Genomic DNA, 22,326 nt, shown 5'->3' with positions numbered 1-22,326 from the left:
TTAATAAGATAAAAATCAACGCAGCTGTATTACTTGTCATTCTTTCATCACCAGGAACATTCAAACATGGTAATATTTGATTCTTAAGTTAAATGTGAAAATATTTCTGTTACCTCCTACGGAGGCAAAAAATAAAAAAAAAAATATATAAGGAGGGATTTATTTAGTTAAAGTTCAGCTTTCTTTTTAAACTTAGTTTTGGAAATTTGAGTTCTGCAGAAACTGAAAACAGTTTGATATTTTAAGTGACAATATATAATTATTGCTTTAATCACACAGACTTAAATAGAACAAATTATTACTTGTATTTGCAAATTACAAGTTCTGATCCTCCCTTCCTCCTGCAAACATCAGTTCCATCTTACTTGGTTGAGAGATCTGTACTCAAAAAAATGGAAATAAGCTTGGGAACTGAATCTCCCTCATGACAGGTTCACAGTGCTTTGAATTTAGAGCTTTACTGTACAAATGCACTGGCTGATTAACGTTTTTTGGCAAAAATGACTGAGTTGTTTGTAATTTGTTTGCTTGCTTGTATTTTCCCAACATTCATTTCCCTTTTCTGCTCCCACTATCCCCAGTGATATTAAGATCCCTTATTGATTTATTTAAAGAAAAGCCTTAGAAACTGATTTCTGTTATATTATTGAACCAAGCCCTAAAACATAAGTTTGGCCTGACAGTTGAGAGGGTTTTTTTAAAAAAATTATTTGCATTTCAGTATTCCCATTCACCTACCTTCTGACTTGGGTTTAGCCATTTAGGCTCCCTATTTGAAATTCCTCTTAACAACTGAGTGATAGAAAATGTCCTTTTAGGGAGGAAAATCATTGTGTTCACATAATCACTGGAACGTGTGAACTGGGATTTTTGTGAAGTATCAGGCATTGAAAGATTACTAATAAAATCCTAGATATTGGTGAGCCTCTGGTGTTGGCATCTTTTGTTTTAAAGATTTATTTCATGATCACAGGAAGACAGCTATCTGCATAAATTTCTACTGAATTGATTCCCTATCTGCAAGCTGGGCCAGATTGTCATAAAACAGAAAATGCAAACCTGGTAGTAGTTAGACACAGACTTTGAGAATATGGAACTCAATCAGGTTCTCTGTGGGGCTAGCTACTTTCTCATCTGCTTTTCATATTCCTTTACTGATTGACTAATATGGTAGTTTGCTCCTCTCCTCCAGCAGCTCTGAGCAGCAATATGTATGTTCATTAGGCTCAGACAGTCCCACCCCTTCATCTCTCACTCATCATCAGCTTCATGATCCACAATATCTGTAATCACACAATGAGAGAGCTTGTACTTGCAACTCTCCGCTTCCTTTCCTCCTCCCTCCATGCTGTGAGAGAGAGGTGGCATGGCATATTGCACAGCTAAAAGCTTATCAAGCCTGAATTTGTTACACCTCTGAATTTGGCAGGCAAGCATTCACAACCACTACACATATATACATGGCTCATCGCCACGTGAAGCTGGACACCCTGAGAAGACAGATAATATTGGATGGGTTTTCTTCTTGCTCTGCAAACAATCAAATAGACTTAAGCTATGCAATCTGATATTCCCTAATTGACAGCTTTTCCAAGGTTCATTTGTTAACTGAGAGCATGACATGTATTGAAGTTGTTTCTTCATAATGCATTTGGCATTAACAGGAGAAGCTGTTGAATGCCTCAGACATCAATGTCTCAGCAATAAGAGATTTTGCCTACAGTTTTGACTTTCTAACTAGTGACTTTGTATTTGCAAGAGCATGTGAAATGAGCATAGGACAGGACAGAGCAGCAGAAAGAAGCTTAAATGCATTATCCTAAGAAAATTTGTGGGACTATTTTTGCTGCTTGGGACATTTAGTTGACTTTTATGGTTCAACTGTTCTTCGTTTCTTTTGATATAAAACCTTGGTTTCTTGCTTAACAAAGTGTTCACTGAATACTCATAGGGCTTCAGAGGCTATATATTTATAAATAGGCCTATCTGATTTTATTTATAGTGATTAAGAATTTGTGTGTAAAAGACATGCTCAAGAGTTTTGCTTGCCTGCATCCACAAGAGAATAAAATAAAATGCAAAAAAATCCTCTATTTCAAAGACGCTTCTCCCTGGAAGCCCAGGTTTATTTGAAGGAATAAATTATCTGTGTAGAAGAGACCAGAGGATGATTTCTCCACTGATCTTGTCACTACTTTTCATTTGCTGCTTTCTTGTAGCTAGTTTCCATAAACACGTTCTTAGTTTCTTAGAATACAGATTGTGCGAGAACTGTAACACTCAGCACTTTTCATTCTGTTAAAGATTTCCACTATCTACTCTTCCTTGTAACTGTTCATGGGATGTTCACAAAGGAGCTGTATGTGCTAATTAAGAGATTTTTCACAAACATATCATCATTAATAGCTGTTGCTTCTCCTGCATCCCATGAATATTTTAGTTACTAGATTAATTTATCTTGGATGTAAAAAAATGTTTTAATTTTGTTTTTTTCATTATTTGGTGTAAGCAGGTTACTCTAAATATTTAGGTTAATTTCTCTAGCACCTAGTTAAATTTCTGCATGTATTCCTCCTTCTGGGTAGAGTACATGCCTGGAGAAGTACATGAAATTTTACAGATGTTGTCAAAATAATTGAAGTGCTTCAGTGGTGCTTTGACTAGCACTGTTTAGGAAGTGAAACACAGCTGTTTAGATGAGGAAAAAACATATGAATGGATAAGGATGCCTTCTTTTCACAGGATTAAAAAACCTAGGTTTGACAGAAGCCCTTCTGTCATTCAAATCTATTCAAATCTATTCAAATCAAGTCTATTCAAATAATGACAGGGAAGAATGAGAAAAGCTACATTCTGCTTAGGAAAACCTAGAAACAAACTTTTGAAAGCCCTAAGGTCTGGAACCTAAGCACACATCTCTCCTCCCTCTGTAAACATCAGTGCCCTGACTTCCTACTGCAACCAATTATTCATGAGCCCTTGGGGGACATTCTGGAGCTGTCTCCAAGTACCTCCTCTTTTTTTTGCAAGGTCTGTGATCAAATGCCATTTGAGCAGGCACTGACTGCAGAAACACTTCTGTCTTGCAGGGCAAGCACAAGCTGCATGTGGACACGGGACTGGAGGGCTCCTGGTGTGGCCTCATCCCCATCGGGAACCCCTGCGAGAGTGTGACCACGACAGGCCTTAAGTGGAACCTCAGTAAGTGACATGCCTCTGGGACAGTGGGTTTGGTGTAGTCCTGACCCTACACTTAGAGCAGCTTCACCAGTGATGAAGGGCCTTACAAGTTTGAAGGTGAAGCATGGCATTGAATCCCTGCCAGGCCGTTTTTTTTCCTAGAAATGAGGGGTTTTTAACAAAAAAAAAAAAAAAAAAAAAAAAAAAAAGGCAAGAGAAATATGTTTAAACCTGAGATCTCACAGGCAGAGATCTCACAGGCAGAAACACATTTTCCATTTGGGAGTCATTGTGCTCTTCAAGCAGAACATTTGCTGGTGTCATGATACATTGCCATCTTGATACATTGCCCTCCAGGGAAAAGAAGCCAGGAGTGTCTAAACTCCTGTTTATAAGCCATAAAGTTACAACAGACAAATACTAACGTGATACAGATTATCAAAGCTACCTCACTTCGCCTCAACAGCTTCATGTATATTGTCTGTTTCTCAACCCTGAGTGAATAGATCCTTTTTCTTACTTTAAAGTGGAAAAGATGCCATTTGATCTAGAACCAGGGACATTTATCTGTAGAGAAAGGAGGTTTTATAACCCAAAAAATCGAAACAACTTTCGTCCTCCTGCCTCTTCCTCCCACACTGAGTCATTTGGGATGTATTTACACAGGAAAGTAATGGGATATTTTCAATGAAGATTCATTAAAACTTACGTGGGAGCAAAGCAGTAATTAAGAGGCTCTAGTCTCAGTCTGATTGACATGTCCAGGCTTTAGAGCCATTCCATACATAAAGGGCATGCTGTCCTCACAGTTTGCAGTGCAGCACCTTCACTGGCTAAGAATTAATGTGAGTGACCCACCATGCAGCCAGCAGAACATCTGCTGGTTCCACTGAGAGCTTGAGCACGTGCAGTTAAGGTGGTGGTAGGCATTAGTAGCTCATTAATGATAAAATATATAAATATGGCATTAGTTTTGGATTGTGGGAGAATTGCCAGATGAACAGCTGTCTGGCTAGCAATATTTCTGTCCTTTTAAACTGGATTGGAAGAGCTGAATATATTGCACGAAAGACATTCCCTTAATTTGAAAAATAGATATTTTCATTTGTATGTATATATACAGTTGACATATACAATACTGAATTTTCATCTGCTCGTCTCCTGTTGTCCAGCAGCAACTTCTGTGACCCATTGCACTGAGGTGCTAATTTCTCAGAAAATGTTCTGTCCTTCAGAATTAGGTCCAAGAAGCTCAAACCAACCTCATGTTAATGAAGGAAGCATCTCTGAATCCTGTGTTGTATTGCAAAAGGCTACTGTATGGATCAAAATGTTGTAGATGCAATGAGATTGCAGCCCTTTCTTCTGATTTTTTTAGTTGAAAGAGCCATTTTTCAGGTACAACAGAATTTTTTTCAGTTTAATTCCATAAATGTAATCAGATTTACAAAGTGCTCATTAGGAAGTTGGTAATTTTAAACATGGTCTGTCTGGTCTGTTTCTTTGTTACTACTGAATTGTGGTTGCCTGATCTGCTAAAGAGAAAGGGATTGCAAGTCAGCTGTGCCAGCTGGAGGGGGATGCAGGGGGGAGATGAAACGGCAGCAAATATTTTTTCTCTCTAAGGTTGGGTTAAGAGATCAGTTTCTTAAATTTTGGCCATAACTAGATATGGACCTACAGGGATTTTAATACTCTTAATTTCTTTTTTCTTTTTTTTTTCTTTTTCTGGGGGACAAAAAAGTATTTATGTGACTGTTTCCTGCTTGTTTCATCTTAAGACATCTCTCCAGGAGGAAAGAGAGCAGACCTTTACAGTGTTTTTGTTTATGATGTATATATTACATCCTGTTACAGGCTGTTTTCAGTCTCAATACTCATGTTTCTCCCAGGTTGTAGTTCTTTCATTTATTTTTCCATATTAATCACAAATATGTGTAAAACCAAAAAATGATCTGGTCTTCCTTGAATTGGCTCAATCTATCTCAGACATCAAGGTCATTACCACCTGAAACGGTTCTCTTGCCCAAGTGACTAGAGCTAACCTTTTCACTGATCCAAATGCAGAATAACCATTGAATTAGGTTGTTGTTCAGACACTGATTAAAAAATTGAAGTTCAATTACATTTCCCAAGAGGGAAACCAATATCTCCAATTCAGCATGTGGTTAGTTGTGTCTTGGTTGGATTTTTTCCCTAATAAATAGGATCTACATTCTGATAGTTAAAGTTTGATACTAACTTCCATTGTCTTACTGCACTTTTATGCTGCCTCTAGTTTTGCACTTACTTCAAAAAAATATTAATCCTCCTGTAAATTGGGATGGAGAAGCAGACGATCAAGTGAGGGAAATAGAATAATAGGAATGGAAACTGAAGTGTGATATGGATGTCAGCCTTGCTGCTAATGGCTGGCAATGGCAGAGCTTTACCTGTTCATTCATTAACAGCAATCTGAGCATACACCTTTGCAAACCTTTGTGTAAATATATTGTAAACCTCAGTGAATAATTTTTTTTGTGGTTATAAATTCATTTTCATGTGTAAATCATAAAAGGAATGGAATTTTTAAGCAGAGCGTCACATGAAAGGCCTATTCCTCCAGTTTGTTATGGAATTAATTGGATGTGACCTAACAAGTTGGGTTTTAAAAAGTAATTTTTGAGCTCTCAGTATGTTTATGTATCTGGGCAGTAAACTAATTTCAGAATTTTAGTTCAAACAGTGATGCATTAGGTGGTAGGTGAGCCCTCATTTTTGTGAGCAGTAATTTCCAGCAAATCAAAATTCAAATAACACTGCAGTACAAGAAAGAGCTGGCTTTGTATCAAGGTTTTTGATGTTTAACACGAATTTCTGCCTGAGCATATCTAGATTACTCTGCCAATTAAAATTTGTAAAACCTTCAAGAGGTAGTCAAATGTTATCTGTGTCCAGTGTACAGGTGCTGTCATGATACTTCATAGGCTCTGATTAGAAAAAGACAAAGATAAATACCTAGGACAAAAGCTGTATTGAGGTCAAGAATAAGCTACCAAAGGTCTCATTTCGATGTCTGAATTAGATAAACCTGACATTTGTAAGTTATTCTGCCAGCAGAGAAACAATGATGTCTTTTAATATTACAGAATTCAGTATTTTTTTATGTCTGTTTGAGAATGCAGCATGTATGCGTGCCTTTATGAGTGCTTATCTTTGTTATTTTCTAGCACTTGTCACAAAAAGAATTTTCATTTATTTTAGTTCTCATCTTATGGGTGAAAGAACTTGGAGAAGAAAGTGGAAAATTGATTAGAAAAAATATTTTTATTTGTACTTGCTATTGTGTAGCACATACTCAGTACACATTATAAACATATTCTTTCCATTCCCAAAGGGATACTGATCTTTTCTCTATTAAAATCTGATTTACAGCACAGGAATCAGATAATGCTTTGTCTGATTTGACTCACCTGACTGCTTGCTGATAACAACTCTTATGTCTAATAAATAAATAACAAAAAATCCAATAATGCCAGAACTACCCAGCATTCTTCATTAGGTCCTCAGTGGTGCTTTCATGGAAGGTAAATAAAAATGAAGGTAGAAATCAGCTGCAGTGCTCATCAAAGAAGAGGTTGGAGGGTAACAGTAGGCTTTTTAGGAAATGGTTCCTTTTCTGTGAAATTACTTTAGAAAATAAACTTGCCAAATAATTTATTCTTCCTCCCTATGACCTTTGATATGTTGTATGTGATGTCTGTACTGAAAATACCAGCATATATGCATGTGTATGTATGTGTGTGTGTATATATATCTATATAGATCCATCTGTCTAAACTCGGTGTATATGTGGTTGTGCTTTCCAGATAATTTTCATGCCAGTTTGCCTTCTTTAGGCAGGAAGTTAAATTGCTGTAAAATGCTGCCGTTCAAAAGAGTGCAACTGTCATTTCACTTCAAAAGGCAATAGCGATAACCATGGGAGCAAGACCTTTCTCTAACTGTAGCAACAGAGCATCCACTGACTACTAATGTCACAGGTAGATGAACAGGATCCCAAGTCTTTTTGATGCTGTTTACATTGTTAGTAAAATTAAAGTGTTTGTACTGTTTTACTTCATGGGGGTTTTATTGATGTTGCATTGTGAATGGAGCAAAAAGTTTACAGAAGCAGTTGTGGTTTGTGTTTTAGGAGAATTCATAGTCTAAAAAATGAAAGAAAATTAGTAACTTCTTAAAAAAAAAAAAAAAAAAAAAGAGGGTCAGAGACTGTTCTGGGAAAGATTGTAAATTAGAATGGACAGGTATCTGTGCTAGTGAGGCTGTTTGTATAAGCACTTTCTAACCTGTTTCATAACTGAAATAGTTTATATACACATTTTGCTACCCCAGTTCTGAGTGAGGCAAACTAAGTGGTGCTTCTGGGAATAGCTTTGTTTTCAGTGGCAGAGTAAATAGCTTCACAGCTGGATTCCCATTCTCCTCAGCTTTCCTCTCTTTCCCTCTCTTCTCTTGTTCTTTACTGGCAGAAGATGTATTATCAGTGATGGTTTTTTTCACTTATCCATTGCAACTCTAAGACTCTGTGTAAGGGTGGAGAGGACAGAAATGATGTTGCTGGTCCCAAAGAATTGGGTGGCTTTGACCTTTGGCAAGCTGTTTGCCCACAGGAGTGCTGCTGTCAGCCTTGCAGGGTCATATCATTTATTTCAAGGCATGGCCTGCTGAAATACTTTTCCAATGAAGCAGATGTTCCCATGGTGGCAGCCTGGCATCCCACTGGCTTACTGCAAGTCAGCAAAAACAACGAGGGCCTTGCTTAGCATTATATAAAATGATTTTGAGCCACAAAGACCATTTGGTGTACATTAAATGACTGATGAACACAGAGCTCAGTTGTGCTAGGCTTCTAAACATGTATTCGCATTTCTGGCTGAACAGCAGCTTGAAGCTTTCACAAAGTCTGACTCAGTCAGACTTTGTGAAAAGGCTTGAAATGGGGATTTGAGGTCACACATGCAGTTCTTTTCCACATAGTTCAATAAACGTTAGGAATTAGTGGGAGAGAGATTCAGATCCAGCTCCTCTTTAGCAAGGTAGCGTTCAGTTTGGAAAGGCTGCTTTCAGGTGATAGACAGATATGCTTTTCTAGATCACACTGTTGGGGCAACATTACTGCTGTGGGACTCCACTTACAGAAAGATTCCTATGAGTACCTTAGTTCTGAACTAGCTCAAAGCACTTCCAGTGGTAAGTTTAGCTCAGCTGGAAAGACATCTTTAATGGGAGATAGAGAATGTATATATGATCCTTCTATGCAGCAGTAATAGCCAATAATTGCCAGGAAGGAGTAGAATTAAAAAATCCCAGAGAGACTCCAGCACAGCTGTACACAGAGTAGATGACTCTCCAAAACCTGAATAATACCATCCTGAAGTAAACTGAAGACATTTAGAATCATAATAGAATGTCTTGAGTTGGAATGGACCCATCAGGATCATCAAATCCTGTTCCTGGCCCTGTGAAGGACAGCCCATAGAATCACACCGTGCCTGAGAGTGTTGTCCAAGTAATTTTTGAACTGCATGACCCTGAAAAAAGTTTCTCTTCATCTTTCTTATAGGCTTCTACTGGAAGGCTATAATTCAGGTCCCTCTGAATGGCTTCCCATTACTTAGCTATGTCAACTGCAGCACTCAGTTTGGTGTCATCTTTAAATTTGCAGAGGATGCACTTAGTCCTTTCATCTACATCATTAATGAAGACATTAAATAGCAAAGGTTCCAATAGGGATCCCTAAGTGACACCTCTTGTCACTGATGTCCATTGGGACTCTGAGTCACTGACCACCACCTTCTGAACGTGACCATATACCAATTCCTTATCCACCTAACAGTCTACCCATCAAATCCTTCCCTATTCAGTTTGGAGAGAAGGATGTTGTGGAGAACTATGTCCAAGACATTTTACAGAAGTCCAGATAAATGACGTCTGTAGCTTTGACCACTTCCCGGAGGAGCCTTCTCCACTGGTGTTGTCAACCCATCATAGAAGGTCACTGGATTGCTCAGACAGGACTTGCACTTGATGGAGCCATTCTGCCTGTATCAAATCACCTCTCTGTCCTCCATGTGCCTCAGCAGAGCTTCTAGGAGGATCTGTTCCATGATCTTCCCAGGCACAGAAGTGAGGCTGACAGGTCAGTAGTTCCCAGGGTCCTACTTCCTACATTTCTAAGAGAGGTACAATGTTTCACTTTTTTCAGTCACCTGGGACTTCGCCTGACTACCAGAACTCTTCAAATATCATGGAAAGTGATTTGGCAACTACATCAGCCAATTCCCTCAGGACTCTGGGATGTATCTCTTCAGGTCCTGTAGACTTATGTACATTCAGTTTCCTTAGATAGTCATGAATCTGGCCTTACTTACAATGGGAAGTACTTTGTCTCCCAGTCCTCATCCTGCTGTCCATCCACTCAAGAGAAGTGAGAAGAGAGGTTGACACAAAGACTGAGGCAAAAGAGGTGTTGAGTACCTCAGCCTTCTTCTCATCCATTGTTACCAGTGTTCCACCACTGTTTATCAGGGGTGGGTGCACCTTCTTTGACCTTTCTTTTCTGGTTAACAGACCTGTGGAAGCCCTTTCTGTTATTCCTTGCATCCCTTGCCAGGTTCAGCTTCCCTTGGCCTTCCTCAGCTTTATTTAATCTCTATACTCTTCCCAGATTTCCTGTCCTTGTTTCCACTGCCTGTGCATTTGATTCTTTCCCTTTAATTTGACCAGCACTTCCCTGCTCAGCCATGCCCATCTCTTGTCTTCCCTGCCTGATTTCTTGCTCCTGGGGATTGCCAGTTCTTGTGCTCTATGGAAGACTTCCCTAAAGATCTGCCAGCTCTACTCTCCTCACCTGTGAGGGCAGTTTCACAAGGGATCCCACTGACTATCGCTCTGAAGAGCTGGAATTTTACCTTCCTAAACTTCAGAGCTTAACTTTACTCCTTGCCTGACCTATACATCTCAGGACTGCAAACTCCACCTGTGCATGGTCACTGCAGCCCAGGCTGTTCCCAGTTAACTCACTTCACCTCCCCCGGCCAGAACATTATGTATATGCAGTTACTTGTTGTGGCACATTGCAACTATGGAAACTAATTTCATTATTAATGTAGAGGGGAGAGGGTTGTGAAGAGAGCAAAATGCTGTTCTTTCCCTTGCATCCCCTCTGTTACTTCAGTCCCTTCAATCAGGTTCTAGTAATGGAAATCTAACCCAGAGCTATGAAGAGGTAGGTGCTCTACTTAAGCCCAGCATTGGAGCAGATAATCCTCATCACTCTGGTGGCTGTAGATTGGTGAGAGTACAAAAAGTCACATGAAAATCAAAAGCAACCTGCTGCTACTGAAGGATGCCTGTTGTAAAGTCAAAACACCTTTCTGAGCAAGAGATCTGCAGAGAGCCAGAAAGCTACCTTTTGGATTGGTGGGGGTCCAAATTCTCTCTATGGATTTCAGCACTGACTCTGAATTGTCGTCAGCGAGTGTGGGGGCTGAATTTGTCCAAGAAAGAGACCTCATAGTTTACACTGATGACATTTAACCCTAAAAGCATTCTCATCAGTCAACCTGCCCACATGGATACTGAGAAATTATCTTTTTTAGACAGCAGCAGAGTCTAAGCTGGAACGTAATGGTGTACTTCAATGAAAGTCAGTGAAAAATTGGCCAGAGTACAAATGCCTGTTTGTCACATCCCTTGCAAATATACTTTAATTGTTTTCATCCTTAAATGCCTAGAACCAGCCATAATAAATGTAAATGTCATGCTGCCTGGAGATTTCCAAAAACAAAAAAGCTCTCTGAGGCATGTGGTGAGTTATTGCCAGTTCCCAATGTCTGCAGAATCACAAAAGGGCAAGGACCAGTAGGAGGACAAATCAATCACATCTGGCTAGAGTATTCCAGAATTAAAAAATTAAATGTGTTTAACTGTGGTGACTCAGTTAATGAATGTTTGCTATTTAGATTTTTGGGGTATTGTTCAAGTAGGTAAGCATTGACTCCTCCTTTGCAATTTGTTTGCAGACCTTTTAGTTCTGTTTACATTTTTAGTACATACTAGCATATGTGATTGATCTCTTCTTCCCAAAAATATGACACTGAAGGAAATTATTTTCTCTGCAGTGATCTATTCCTGTACCCTAATGGCAAACAGTCCTGGATATCTCTTCCACAGTGTCTCAATTCTTCATTCACTGTTCCCTTTGTAAACATTTTGCATCTTGTATCTGAGGGGGCACTACTCTTTCCCAGTTTTTGGCTCTAGATGTTTGTGGAAAAGGTGTTTCTTTCCTGATGTTATATCAAGTTCCACAGAGGATGAAAGTCTGGTGGATGTCATCACTGACTTTTGTTGTGTGTTGTAAAAACTTACGTTTTGGCTGTAAGTTGTTCATGGCATCCCGACGTGTAATTAATAAGCCATTAACAACTGACTATAGTGAGTGTGCTCTGGAACTATTAATTTTAGACATGCATACCAATTACACATTACTAAGCAAAGTTGTTGTTTTCAGGTGAGTTGGGAAATACAAATTTTTGATAGATGATTCCATGCCTTGCCGTAGAAGCAGCTGTGACTTCTTTGGGGCAGTAAATTCATATGGCAGGGGGGAGTCAAGCCAAGTCAAGATGAAGAAAAAAGAGAAGGTGGCAGAATAGCAATCTGAGACTGCATTCAGAATTACAAACGTTTTGGAGAAAAGGCAGATAATGTCAAAATACACAAAGACATTAATACAGAGATTGAGAAAATGAGAATGGGGGTGTTTTAAGTAGACTGGTGACATCTTCCATTTCAAAGCACTGAATTGAGACAAAAATTTCTGTCTTGTTATATCTCTGTTGTTTGATCTCTCTCATTTTCCACTGCTGTCCAGGCATTATAACCTACTTCTACTGTCCACAAACTGGTAAGCTCAAGTGATGCATCCAAGTGTCCCTAGGATCTGCCTGGGTATTGATCCAACAGCAAAAGATGGCATTAGACATCATTGATTTGAAAACAACTTGCACTCCTATGGATATAAATTCAAGACTGAAACTAAGGAAAAACCAAAAACAGAGAAATAAAATTAATTAGTGTTTGGATGTCATGGTACTTACAGATTTGACACACTGGCATCACTCAGTGTCCCAGGTGTGTTCTCTAGGAATGAATCTAGTGTAGATATGTACAACATCAGCTTTTCCCCCTGCAGGAATGGAGACACCTGGAAGGAATAAGGTGAAGCACTGCTGATTTTCTTGTGGTTCAGGCAGTTGTCTGGAGTGTTTACTCTCTGCAGGTACTTTATCCACTTGCAAGTTAGCTATTCATTTCTCTTAGCACTCAAGCTGCATTTTCAGCACCCTAACATTCCTGAGAGCTCTGCCTTGCTTCTGTAAAGCACAGGATACCCCAAAATGAAAGCTGTAGTATCATCTTTAAGATCTTACATAAGATGTTAATATGTCTGTGTCATTGCTCTTGAACAGTTTCACATGTGCCAATGGTATTATCAATTCTATCATAATAAGAAACACAAACCCTTGAGGAATTCAGCATGCATGCATTCAATGCAGTTTATACAGTAAATAAGGCATAAGAGCACTAGGATTAATTGGGACTCAGAGGGTGTCAGTTAAGAGAATACTATTTGCCAAAATGAATCTGGCCTGCTTGGTTAATGGGGCTGTGTAATTAAAGGGTGAAGGAACTGCATTAAAATTGCACAGGCAAACATTAATTCTGGCATCCCCTTGCTCTCAAGTCCATGATTTTGCAGCCTTAGCATTTCTTAAGAGTTGTCTTCCATGTGTATTATTTCCATGTGAATGTGGGTTCATATACAATTGACAAGTAAAGCATATGTAGTGTGTGCCATTGTATCTATAGAACTTTAGGTCAGCATGTGGCAGCAGAGTTTCCTGTTATTTACATTTTGAGGCTTTTCCTTGTATTCAATATGAAAAAAAAATTAAATCCTTAAAAAAATTCCAAATATTTTTTGTATATTTTAAGTGGTCATACATGTCATAAACCAAACAGTAAATACAAATAAATGGAGGTGGAATGAATGTCAAGAGAGCCTACAATATGTATAGCTTTCCTATGGCATTGCTCCTGAAAAACCTGAAAAAAGGCTCCTCTTCTATGAGCTTTCAGTTCAATTTTGGGGATTCCTTTATAACAGCATCTTAAGAAACTCTCTTCCAATTTTTTTAATTTTTAATTTTTAATTTTTTTTAATTTTTAAATTTTTTTTTTTTCTTTCTGTATTCTGCAGATATGGTATGTGATAAACACATTCTCAAGCTGTTAAGGATTATAACACAGCAATTTGATTTATAATCAAATTGCTAATAAGAAATCTCAGAACTGTACGTTTAGGTTTCCAAAGCGTGGGGCATAACTGTAATTTACTGAGGCACCAGCAATACCACTGTATCACTGCTGATTGACAGGCCACTTAATGATGCTGTTTATAAGGCAATTTTCTAATCAGCTTCGTGAACACTTATCAGGAGCTTGCTTCTTGACTTAAAGCAGAATTGGAGAGATAGCGTTTGTTTTGCTTATAAAAACAAGCCGGGAAAAAAAGCAAATTAAAAAGAGAAATTACACAAATATAGGAAGTTTTGATTTCATGAATCTGGATTATGCTTTCAAAAGTTCAATATAGACTTAAAAGTTGTGATATGAATGAATCAGCATTCATCAGGCTATTACTTTTGTGCATTTTGAAACTGGATGATGATAGCTTAAATATTGACATTCTTGTTTTTAACAGGTGTTACATTTCCAGTCATTGTTTAATAATAATTATTTGATATAGTAGATATTCTGTTGGGTCTAGTCAGTTGAAACTTAGGCGCAGTTAATTATCCATTTATTTCACATTTCTTTTCCACTCGAAGAATAATTAATTATTCCATGCTTTCTTCCTATTACTTCATTCTTTTGTTCCATAATAGAAAAGCTTTAATTTTAAAAATGTGATCTAAATCACATGTAAGCTGGGTCAAATGTGTCTGGCGTGGAAGCAATTCATTATATGATTTAAGAGGTTTTAACAAGATGAGCTTCATTTGACCTGACAAATTGATGAATAGTTTTGACCAGCACAAATAAAGTACGTTTTCCAAATTTATCCCTGAGTAATCATTCTAAAACCCTTGTAAACACACCTTGTAAACACAGTTCTTTAGGCTGTGTATCCAGTATATGTTGAAGAATTCATGTTTTATGAAAATCTTAGAGCTTAATACCAACCTTGTGGAATTAGTGGGAGAATTGCACACTGACTTTAATATTAATATTTTAATCTGGAAGTGCCTCTGTCCCTTCCTTACTAGAGTTACGTAAACCCTGAATTCATCAGAAGATTTAGGCATTCATGCATTTTTATACTTGTTACTAGTTCCATTGAATATAAAGGGATTATTCAGTGGGTAGAGTTAAATATGCAGAAGTACTTACTACAAGTCAGACTCTGAAGTGGAAGTTCAAAAATGTCTGAAAGGCTTTTCTGTATGTAAAATAAGATGGTACTGACTTTAATCTCAAGTTCCAGGGTTAGCTGCCTGGACTTGTACCTATTCTAATCTCTCTTCTTACTCAACAATGCTATAAAACTCCCTTTTTTAGTTCTGCTCATTTTTTATGTATTGATGTTTGACTGTAGTAATTTACGCAAATTCTTCCTGATTTTACTGTTGAATGCCTGGGAAAAGTATGAAGACATGGAAAGACAAATGACTGAAATATTTCTTACATCTGGTTTCTTTACCTGTAATTCAGCAGTTGTGGTTTCCTACCAGTACAGCTGTCAAGTCCATGTATCAAGAAAATTTTTTATATGAGAATTTTGGAGAAATGAGTTTCTGGACAGCTACCAGGATCGTTAAACAATCATAAACTTTTCACAAATAGCCAAAAATGTTAGAATATGGTACTTGTCTGGTATAGTTGTATGAGAACAAAACACTCAGAATGGCATAAATCAACTACAGAGGATATGAGATTTTTTTAAAATTTTTTTTTTAACCATTATACAAATTTGCCACACTTTTGTATCTTTCTCTGCCATATGTGAAGCAATATTTTCAATCCACATTAAAATCACATATGCAGCCAATACAAGGCCCTTGCTAAGGAGCAGGGAATGCTTTCCCCATCACATTATGGACTAGAACATGTGAAATGCTATGACATAATCTTTTTGTACTAGAATAATTGTGTTGAAATATTGTTCCTGGTTTTTTTTTTTGTTTTTTTTTTTTTTTTTTTTTAAATATGAAGTGTAGTTGTGTTTACTTTTAATGTTCCAAAAGCCAGAAAACTCTTCCTTTGGCGAGTGTAAATCAAGAAATGCTGGCAACATCCTGAAAGACAGCTTTCTGTTGTGAGCTTCTATAGAGATTTATACTGCTCATTTGCAGTGTACAATAGGAAGGTTGGTTGGTTATTCAGAGCTTGTGTGTGCCACTTTGTTTTTGCTGCTGCCTTTTGTTAGCCTATGTGTTTATATTAGCATAGTTCTGGACCATTTAAGACTTGTCTTGGATTTTTGAGAGCTCTGCTGCTGGCAATTAATTTTACATCCCAAATACTTCAAGAAAACGTTGTCAGTGAATTTGTAAATTAGCTGTGTTCCTTTTAATACCATTATTACTTTAGTGTCCTAGCTGACAGAATCTCAAAAGAATTTTACTGACTGTTGAGAGATTCATTCTTTCCAGTTTATGCCATTCTCTAACTTCCCAGAGTAATGATTCCTTAGATGTTTGTCAGTCTGGGTTTTGTACCCATGCTTCCTGAGTTTCTCTGCCAATTTTGTGTTCGCTCTGCTCTCATGCCAGTTTCAACAAATTCTTTAAAAGTTAAAAATAATGAAGACAGTCTCTTTTAAAAAACTAACAAACCCACAAGCAAAAAAACAAATCAACCCAAAAACTTATATTGTTGTCATGGCACAGCACCACTTGCTGACTCAGTGGGTAGCACACCAGGCTGGGGATCCAAGAGTGTGGCTGGAATACATCATTAGGTCTCACTAGTACACTGCCTCACTTGTCCTACTATTTATCTTGTTAACTCTTTGGGGCAGGGACTACACAGGGTCTCTGTCCTTCCTGGTAGTCACATATTACAGGAATAAACATAATTGCAAATGGGAGGTGACTTCTGGAGTTACAGTTGAAAGCTATTACTATGGAATTATTCCTGATCTAAAATAAATATATATTCTGTGAGTGTAAGAGACTGCATCTGGATTATTAGTTTCAGAAATGGTACTGTGAAAAATGGAGAAAATCATTATTTAACATACAGTGCCATCTACAGAGCAGGCTATGTAACCTGTACTTCTTACATTACATGGGGGATTTTGGTTGGGTTGTTTCTTTGTTTTTGTCTTTTTTTTTGGTCACAGTCCAGTTGACATTAATGGCTAGAGAGTGTAGGGGGAGTTTTTGTCAGATACTGGCAGCAGTGGAGGATGAGGGTGAGAGAGGTTTGTGCTCTCATCTCTTTTGGCTGTAATCAGCAATATCCATGGGCCAGGCTTCAGCAACAATAGCCACACAACTGTCTCTCAGAAGCCTATATTGCTGGGGGGGGGTGGGGGGGGGGGGGGGTTTTTTTAAAAATGCAGCTATTTCTAGAAATGCTGCATCTGCAGCCAACCTTCATGGCAATAACATGACCTACCACAGCAGTCTGACAGGCAGGCAGAAGTGGAAAAAGGAGGAAAGGGGCCAGGGAGAAAAAAGTCCATCTGTGATCATGTTGTGTGAACATGAAGTATGTTAAGGCACCTTGTCAACTGTCCTCTCTGTTTAGAGTCAATTTAAATGTGGGGGTCAAGGGCAGTGCGTCTTCCCATATCATTACCTAAGCACATGCTGTAGAGAAAACTGTTAAGCAGTGGTTGTGTGTTTGCATGGTTCACTGGTGACAGTGCAAGAAGAGTTGGATTAAACCCCCAAAAGTCTTCAGAGTGATCTTCAGATAAATGTTAATTTTGACACAGAAAACTGGATTTATTTTTAAAGGCAGAAGAAGTGAAAGAACACCGAAGTACTACATCTTCCACTCTCAGGAATCCATTATTTATGTAACATAGCAAATTAAATTATTGTGGTCACTGCAGAAAAAACTGTTGTCTGTCCTCTTTTGGCTCCTGAACATGGCAAGTTATCTGATCTTTAACCTGTTACTAGCTCAGGACCCACTTTTTTGCCACCTCCAAATTAGTGGGTTTGGAAAACAGAAGAAGGAAGGGAGGGTTGAGAATGGATTCTGACATCCAGGGCTGACACAAAATAATTTTTTGGTGGATGATCTTGCACAGGTGAAGACGGAGAGGGAACAAGAGAAAGGTCTTTGTCTTCTTATATAGTTACATGTGTAATTCAGTGAATTTAAAGTAGCAGCAGAAATGTACTGGGAGTCTGAGTGTCTGAGACAGCTGAAGTTGCACGTTAAATAGAGTTTATGAGAGTAGTCTGCCATTTGTCACCTGCACTGTCACAGTCAGCACATGTGACTGTGTAGGTGAATGGGGTTGTATGTAAATAATAATTCCTCTTTATTTAATATACATTAAAAGTGAAAAGGGATAGAAATATGAGTTAGCAGAAAAATGCTACAAAATGTGAAGTTAATTATGTAGTAGTTATCCTCAACATTTCCATCTTTAAAGCAGTTTTGAACTGCTTAAGTGCAGCAGTTACTGCAGACTGTGATTAGATAAACAGATGCAAATAGTAATTGTAACTGATAAATGATTGATGATGGCTTTATATGTTTATCATTATATACTGTTGTAAACACTTTTTACTCAGTAAGGAGGGAGTCTGGAGGAAAATTGATGATGTATGAAATATGGATTCAAGCTGTAGTGCTTTTAAGAGTATGGAGGGCCAATATTGTAGGGCCAATACAGAGTTGTTACCTGAGCAACTGGTGCCCTTTGCCATTGGTATCATCAGGCTGAGCACCAAACGTCTGCCAGCTGATGTCCAGAGCTGGGTACAAGGTTTACAGGAGAGAGCCTAAAAGCAGAGATGGGGAGGCTGAGCACTGCTGAATGATGGCTTTTGGTGTGGAAGACCCCCCTGATCCCCTGCTCAAAAGAAGAGGAGGTGCCACTTCTCTTCATTTTTCTATTGCTTCCCTTGGCTTCTGCCTTCTTGCACAACTTTCCAGTGTCCTGTCTCCTGTGGATTGATGAGACATTTGTGATGCATTATTTGACAGCCATGGAGTGGCTGTGTTACACCCATGTTGAAGGAGCCATTTGGGACAGAACAAGTGTGTTTGGATCACTGGAAGTTGATGGGTACAAGGAGACAAATATGCATGTCTCTAGAAAAACAGTGTGGGATAAGAGGTTTGTGGACTCTTAATGGTGCTATAATTCTATTTGGCTTGTCACCTGCCATTTGCTAATTATTAATCATAGTAACAACATTTTTTAGTTACATTAATTGAAAGGGAATTTTATTGTAGCAGCTTGAGTTTAATATCAGCTTTTTGTGTATCATGCAATGCAAAAAGTAACTTGTGGTAAATAAATTACAGGGTAAGTCTTCATTCTACATAAATTATTCCATTCATTGAGGAAAAAAAAATAAGCAGGATATTACCAAAGAAAAGGCTCAGATCATGAGCAGGCTCTACTCCCTGCTCTGTTCACTTCACTGGCAGGGCTGAAATCTGTCTGTTACTTTTCCTGTGGTGTTGTAGGACTAACAATGAACTTGCCATCTTTTCTGTCATGTACCTGCCCTTGGGCTTGTACAAAAGAAAGGAATTAGATTGTGTTTTGTTGACCTTTTAGATGCAAGGGAAATGGTAGTCCTGTTTCCTTACACATGAAATGCTGCCAGCCTGTTGTCTGTGTTAACCTTTGTGGAGCACCCCATGTGATCGTTACCCTAGAGCCACGACACAGATGTCAGAGAGAACTGAAAGGGGATAAATTGGAGGTGCCATGCAAAACAGCTCAGCTAAAGACATTTTTCTCCTGAGCTGAAGAAAAGGTATTCTTTATGTGTTTAACTACTTAGCTGGTCTGTGAGTCCTGTAATTTGCTTAGCCAAACAGAACTTCAAAACAGATGGTTTCTAAATTTGGGGAAAATAACCATTACAGTATTTTTTCCCCATGCAGTCTGCAGTTATACTTTAGTACGGAAATTATTTGAAAATTAAACAGGAAAATAAAATTTAGATCTTTACCAACTGAATACTAATTTCAGGAACATACAGTTTTTAGTATGTATTAGGTTTTCATCTGCACATTTAGCCTAAGATTTGTTTATGCTCTGATTTAGTGCCTCTTGCTGCTTACTTGCATAAACACTACCAAATCAGTCAGTTGGAGTCACCAGAGTATTTAGCTCCCAGCTGCATTTGCTCATAAAAGGAGGAATGACAATTTTCCTCCTTTGCAGAGGAGGAAGTGGAGAAACATAAGTAATTCATTGCACTTACATAGCACCTGCCACCAGCCACCTCTACAGGCACTTTACCAATAGTGAGTGCACTGCCTTGTGTGGAAAGCATTTCTTTGTGAGAAACTGCTCCATTCCCAATCTCTTGATTGAGGAAACTGAGGTGCAGAGCATTTTTCTCATCCAAAATTGTAAGTGAAGCTAATCATAAGGTAGGAATCTGAGTATCCTGGGTTTTGGGATTATTTTCTTATCATGATAGAAATAAATTATAACAAATGAATTAATTCTTTTATATTTGGGAGGGTTACATATTTGTGATATTATTGCATATAGTCAATATTTTCAAAGTGTATCTAAGAAAATTATATTTAGGAACTCTGCCTTTCTCTTAGAATATATGGTTAGCTGTTGTTCATTTTGTGCATGTCCATCCCTGAACATAAAGAGGGTGTCTAGGTATAAAAATTGAGCTCAAATTGGTTTTCTGAAAAGCCAAGCATAGTATTTGGTCTCCATTTCAACAGTACTTTAACCATTAGCTATCAGGGTGAGAGCACCAGCATGTTCTCAGGTAGCCTTTGAGATAACTCATTACCCAAGAACAGAAATTATCTAGGGTTGGGGATTCCTAGAGGGAAATTTAGGTCCATGACTCATTTGATTCAAGTCTGTGCTCCTTCAAGGAGGCATGCTGTGTGATGCCCAGCCATACTCTGCTACACAAGGCTCAGCTGGGCTTTGGCAAGCATTGCCATAGAATACTGTGAACCACAGCAAACAGTCATATAGTCTCCACTTCAAGAAATCCCTAAGCTGCAGGTTTTTGAGGAAGGGTGTGCTAAGAAAAATACTGCTCCATATTGCCTGGTCTTTTAAGTTCTTTCTAAATAGCTCTTATGGACCCTTGCCTGAGGGTCCTGTGTCAGTGTCCTAGCAAAATAAATCCTTGGGATGACAACAATGGCTGCTTTTGTACTGTACAGTCCTTCTGAGAGCACAAATATGTTTTTCCATTTGGGCTTCTCTTCAAGCTGTTTTGTCCTCTATCCAGATTAGGGACCTAGTTTTTAAATTGAAATTATCCTTTCTTAGAGAGAGGACTAGAATTATATGCCCTTCATCAGAGAGCATTCCCTTGTACAATGTACTGCCTGTCCTATGGCAATGATATGTGTTTATCTCTGCTGAAAACATCTAACCTGCTATATGTTTTTACCATCTCTAGGCTCTTTCTGCTAGTGCAGCTGTAAAATACAGCCTTCGATTGCTTGCTAAATTGTCAAACTCAGTTGGCAATTGAGAGTCTGCCTCGGTATTTTAATGGGCTTTGGCTACAAAGGTTTCAGAGTAGGACTTTTCTCCTTTACTTGAAAATCTGCTTTCTAGTTGGGGTTTCTAAAGGTGGTATTGTAGATCTGCAGGCACCAGTGGAAGTGTGTTTATGGAAGCTGGATTCTCAAGCACAGAACAAGATTACTTCCCTTCATAACTCTCCTGAATGTTCAGACTCTTTAAGAAGGGAAAGTATTTGGGTTGCTTTAGTTGATTTTGTTTGGTTGGGCTTTTTTTAAACTGGTGCAGTTGTTGCTTCCCTGCCAGAGGCTTGTAAGTAAATGCACGCATCACAGAGTATGAAGCTACAAGAGTGCTTAAGGTCTGGAGCTGTAAGAGTAGTGGTTCATCTAACTGAAAGCAGTTGTCTACTGCTTTTTCATTAAATGCTCTTGTTAAGCTGTGGTTGCTGACCATAAGTGCTTGCATAGCATCTCGCCTGACAGGTGTAAACTGCTTTCCTTAAACCCTCTTTAAGAAAGAATTAAATTACTTTTAATTCTCTTCAAATTCATCCCATTTGTATCTTCTCTGATGAATATAATCTCTGCTGGCTCAAAGGGAATGCTTTTGGGCAGAATATAGCCAGGAACTAGGCTTTTGACTAGCCCATGTTGTTTTTAGAGTTCTGGTTTTTATGTGAATCAGTTTTAGGACTGAAACTGCAGTTTGGAAGTTCCATCAATACCTTCTTGGCATGTTGCATCGCTGACTTGAAAGGTAAAACTACAGTATAATAGCCACTTGATGGTGCTTTCTGAAGACTGTAATGTCTCTTTCTTTAGCTGGAGATACAGTAGCAGCTGGCAGGAGCATAAGGTTCCAGAATTCTTATCACTGCCATTATAACTTTGTGGCTTTTATGTTACTACATAACATTTATATACAGGGTAATGGGAAAGGAGGGTGAGTGAAACATCTTTGCACATTTTACTAACAATATCCAGTATTGACAGGTTTTATTTTATTCTGAAGGAAATGCCACTTTTTGCGGGGGGGTCATCTGATGTCCTAATTTGCAACTTGATTGGTCATTGTGATTGTTAGCCTGCTGTGTTATAATCAAAATTTCAAGATCCTGTTTGTCTTGAACTTCCGTCCTAATTTACATCTATATCTATAAAATATTTCACCTTCAAATTTAGAAAGGTAATTGAATTATGCTATACAAAGCAAAGTGTGTAATTTTTCACATCTTTCTAAAGGAGCCTGTTTTTTTTAGCACCTTGTCTCCGGGGAACGCCAGGTGGATGATATCCTTCACATAGATAAATGTAACCATCACCATGCAAAAGAGAATCCTCTCTCTTCAGTCTGATTTTTCATTC

General features: G+C 38.3%; 1 protein-coding gene across 2 annotated transcripts in view; it reads left to right on the top strand.

The window, feature by feature from the left end:
* Positions 1-22,326, top strand: part of TPK1 (thiamin pyrophosphokinase 1) — a 304,971-nt gene that overhangs the window by 237,924 nt on the left and 44,721 nt on the right. For both annotated transcript variants that reach the window (XM_041425230.1, XM_041425229.1), the window contains one exon: positions 3,090-3,201. In XM_041425230.1, coding sequence (XP_041281164.1) covers positions 3,090-3,201 — 112 coding nt within the window. The remainder of the gene's footprint in view (positions 1-3,089; positions 3,202-22,326) is intronic.

Source organism: Onychostruthus taczanowskii, unplaced genomic scaffold (genome assembly GCF_017590055.1).
Source record: "Onychostruthus taczanowskii isolate IOZ18803 unplaced genomic scaffold, ASM1759005v1 scaffold88, whole genome shotgun sequence".
Lineage (NCBI taxonomy): Eukaryota > Metazoa > Chordata > Aves > Passeriformes > Passeridae > Onychostruthus > Onychostruthus taczanowskii.
The sequence above is the reverse complement of the archived record's forward strand: the minus strand, read 5'-3'. Positions and strand labels throughout refer to the sequence as shown.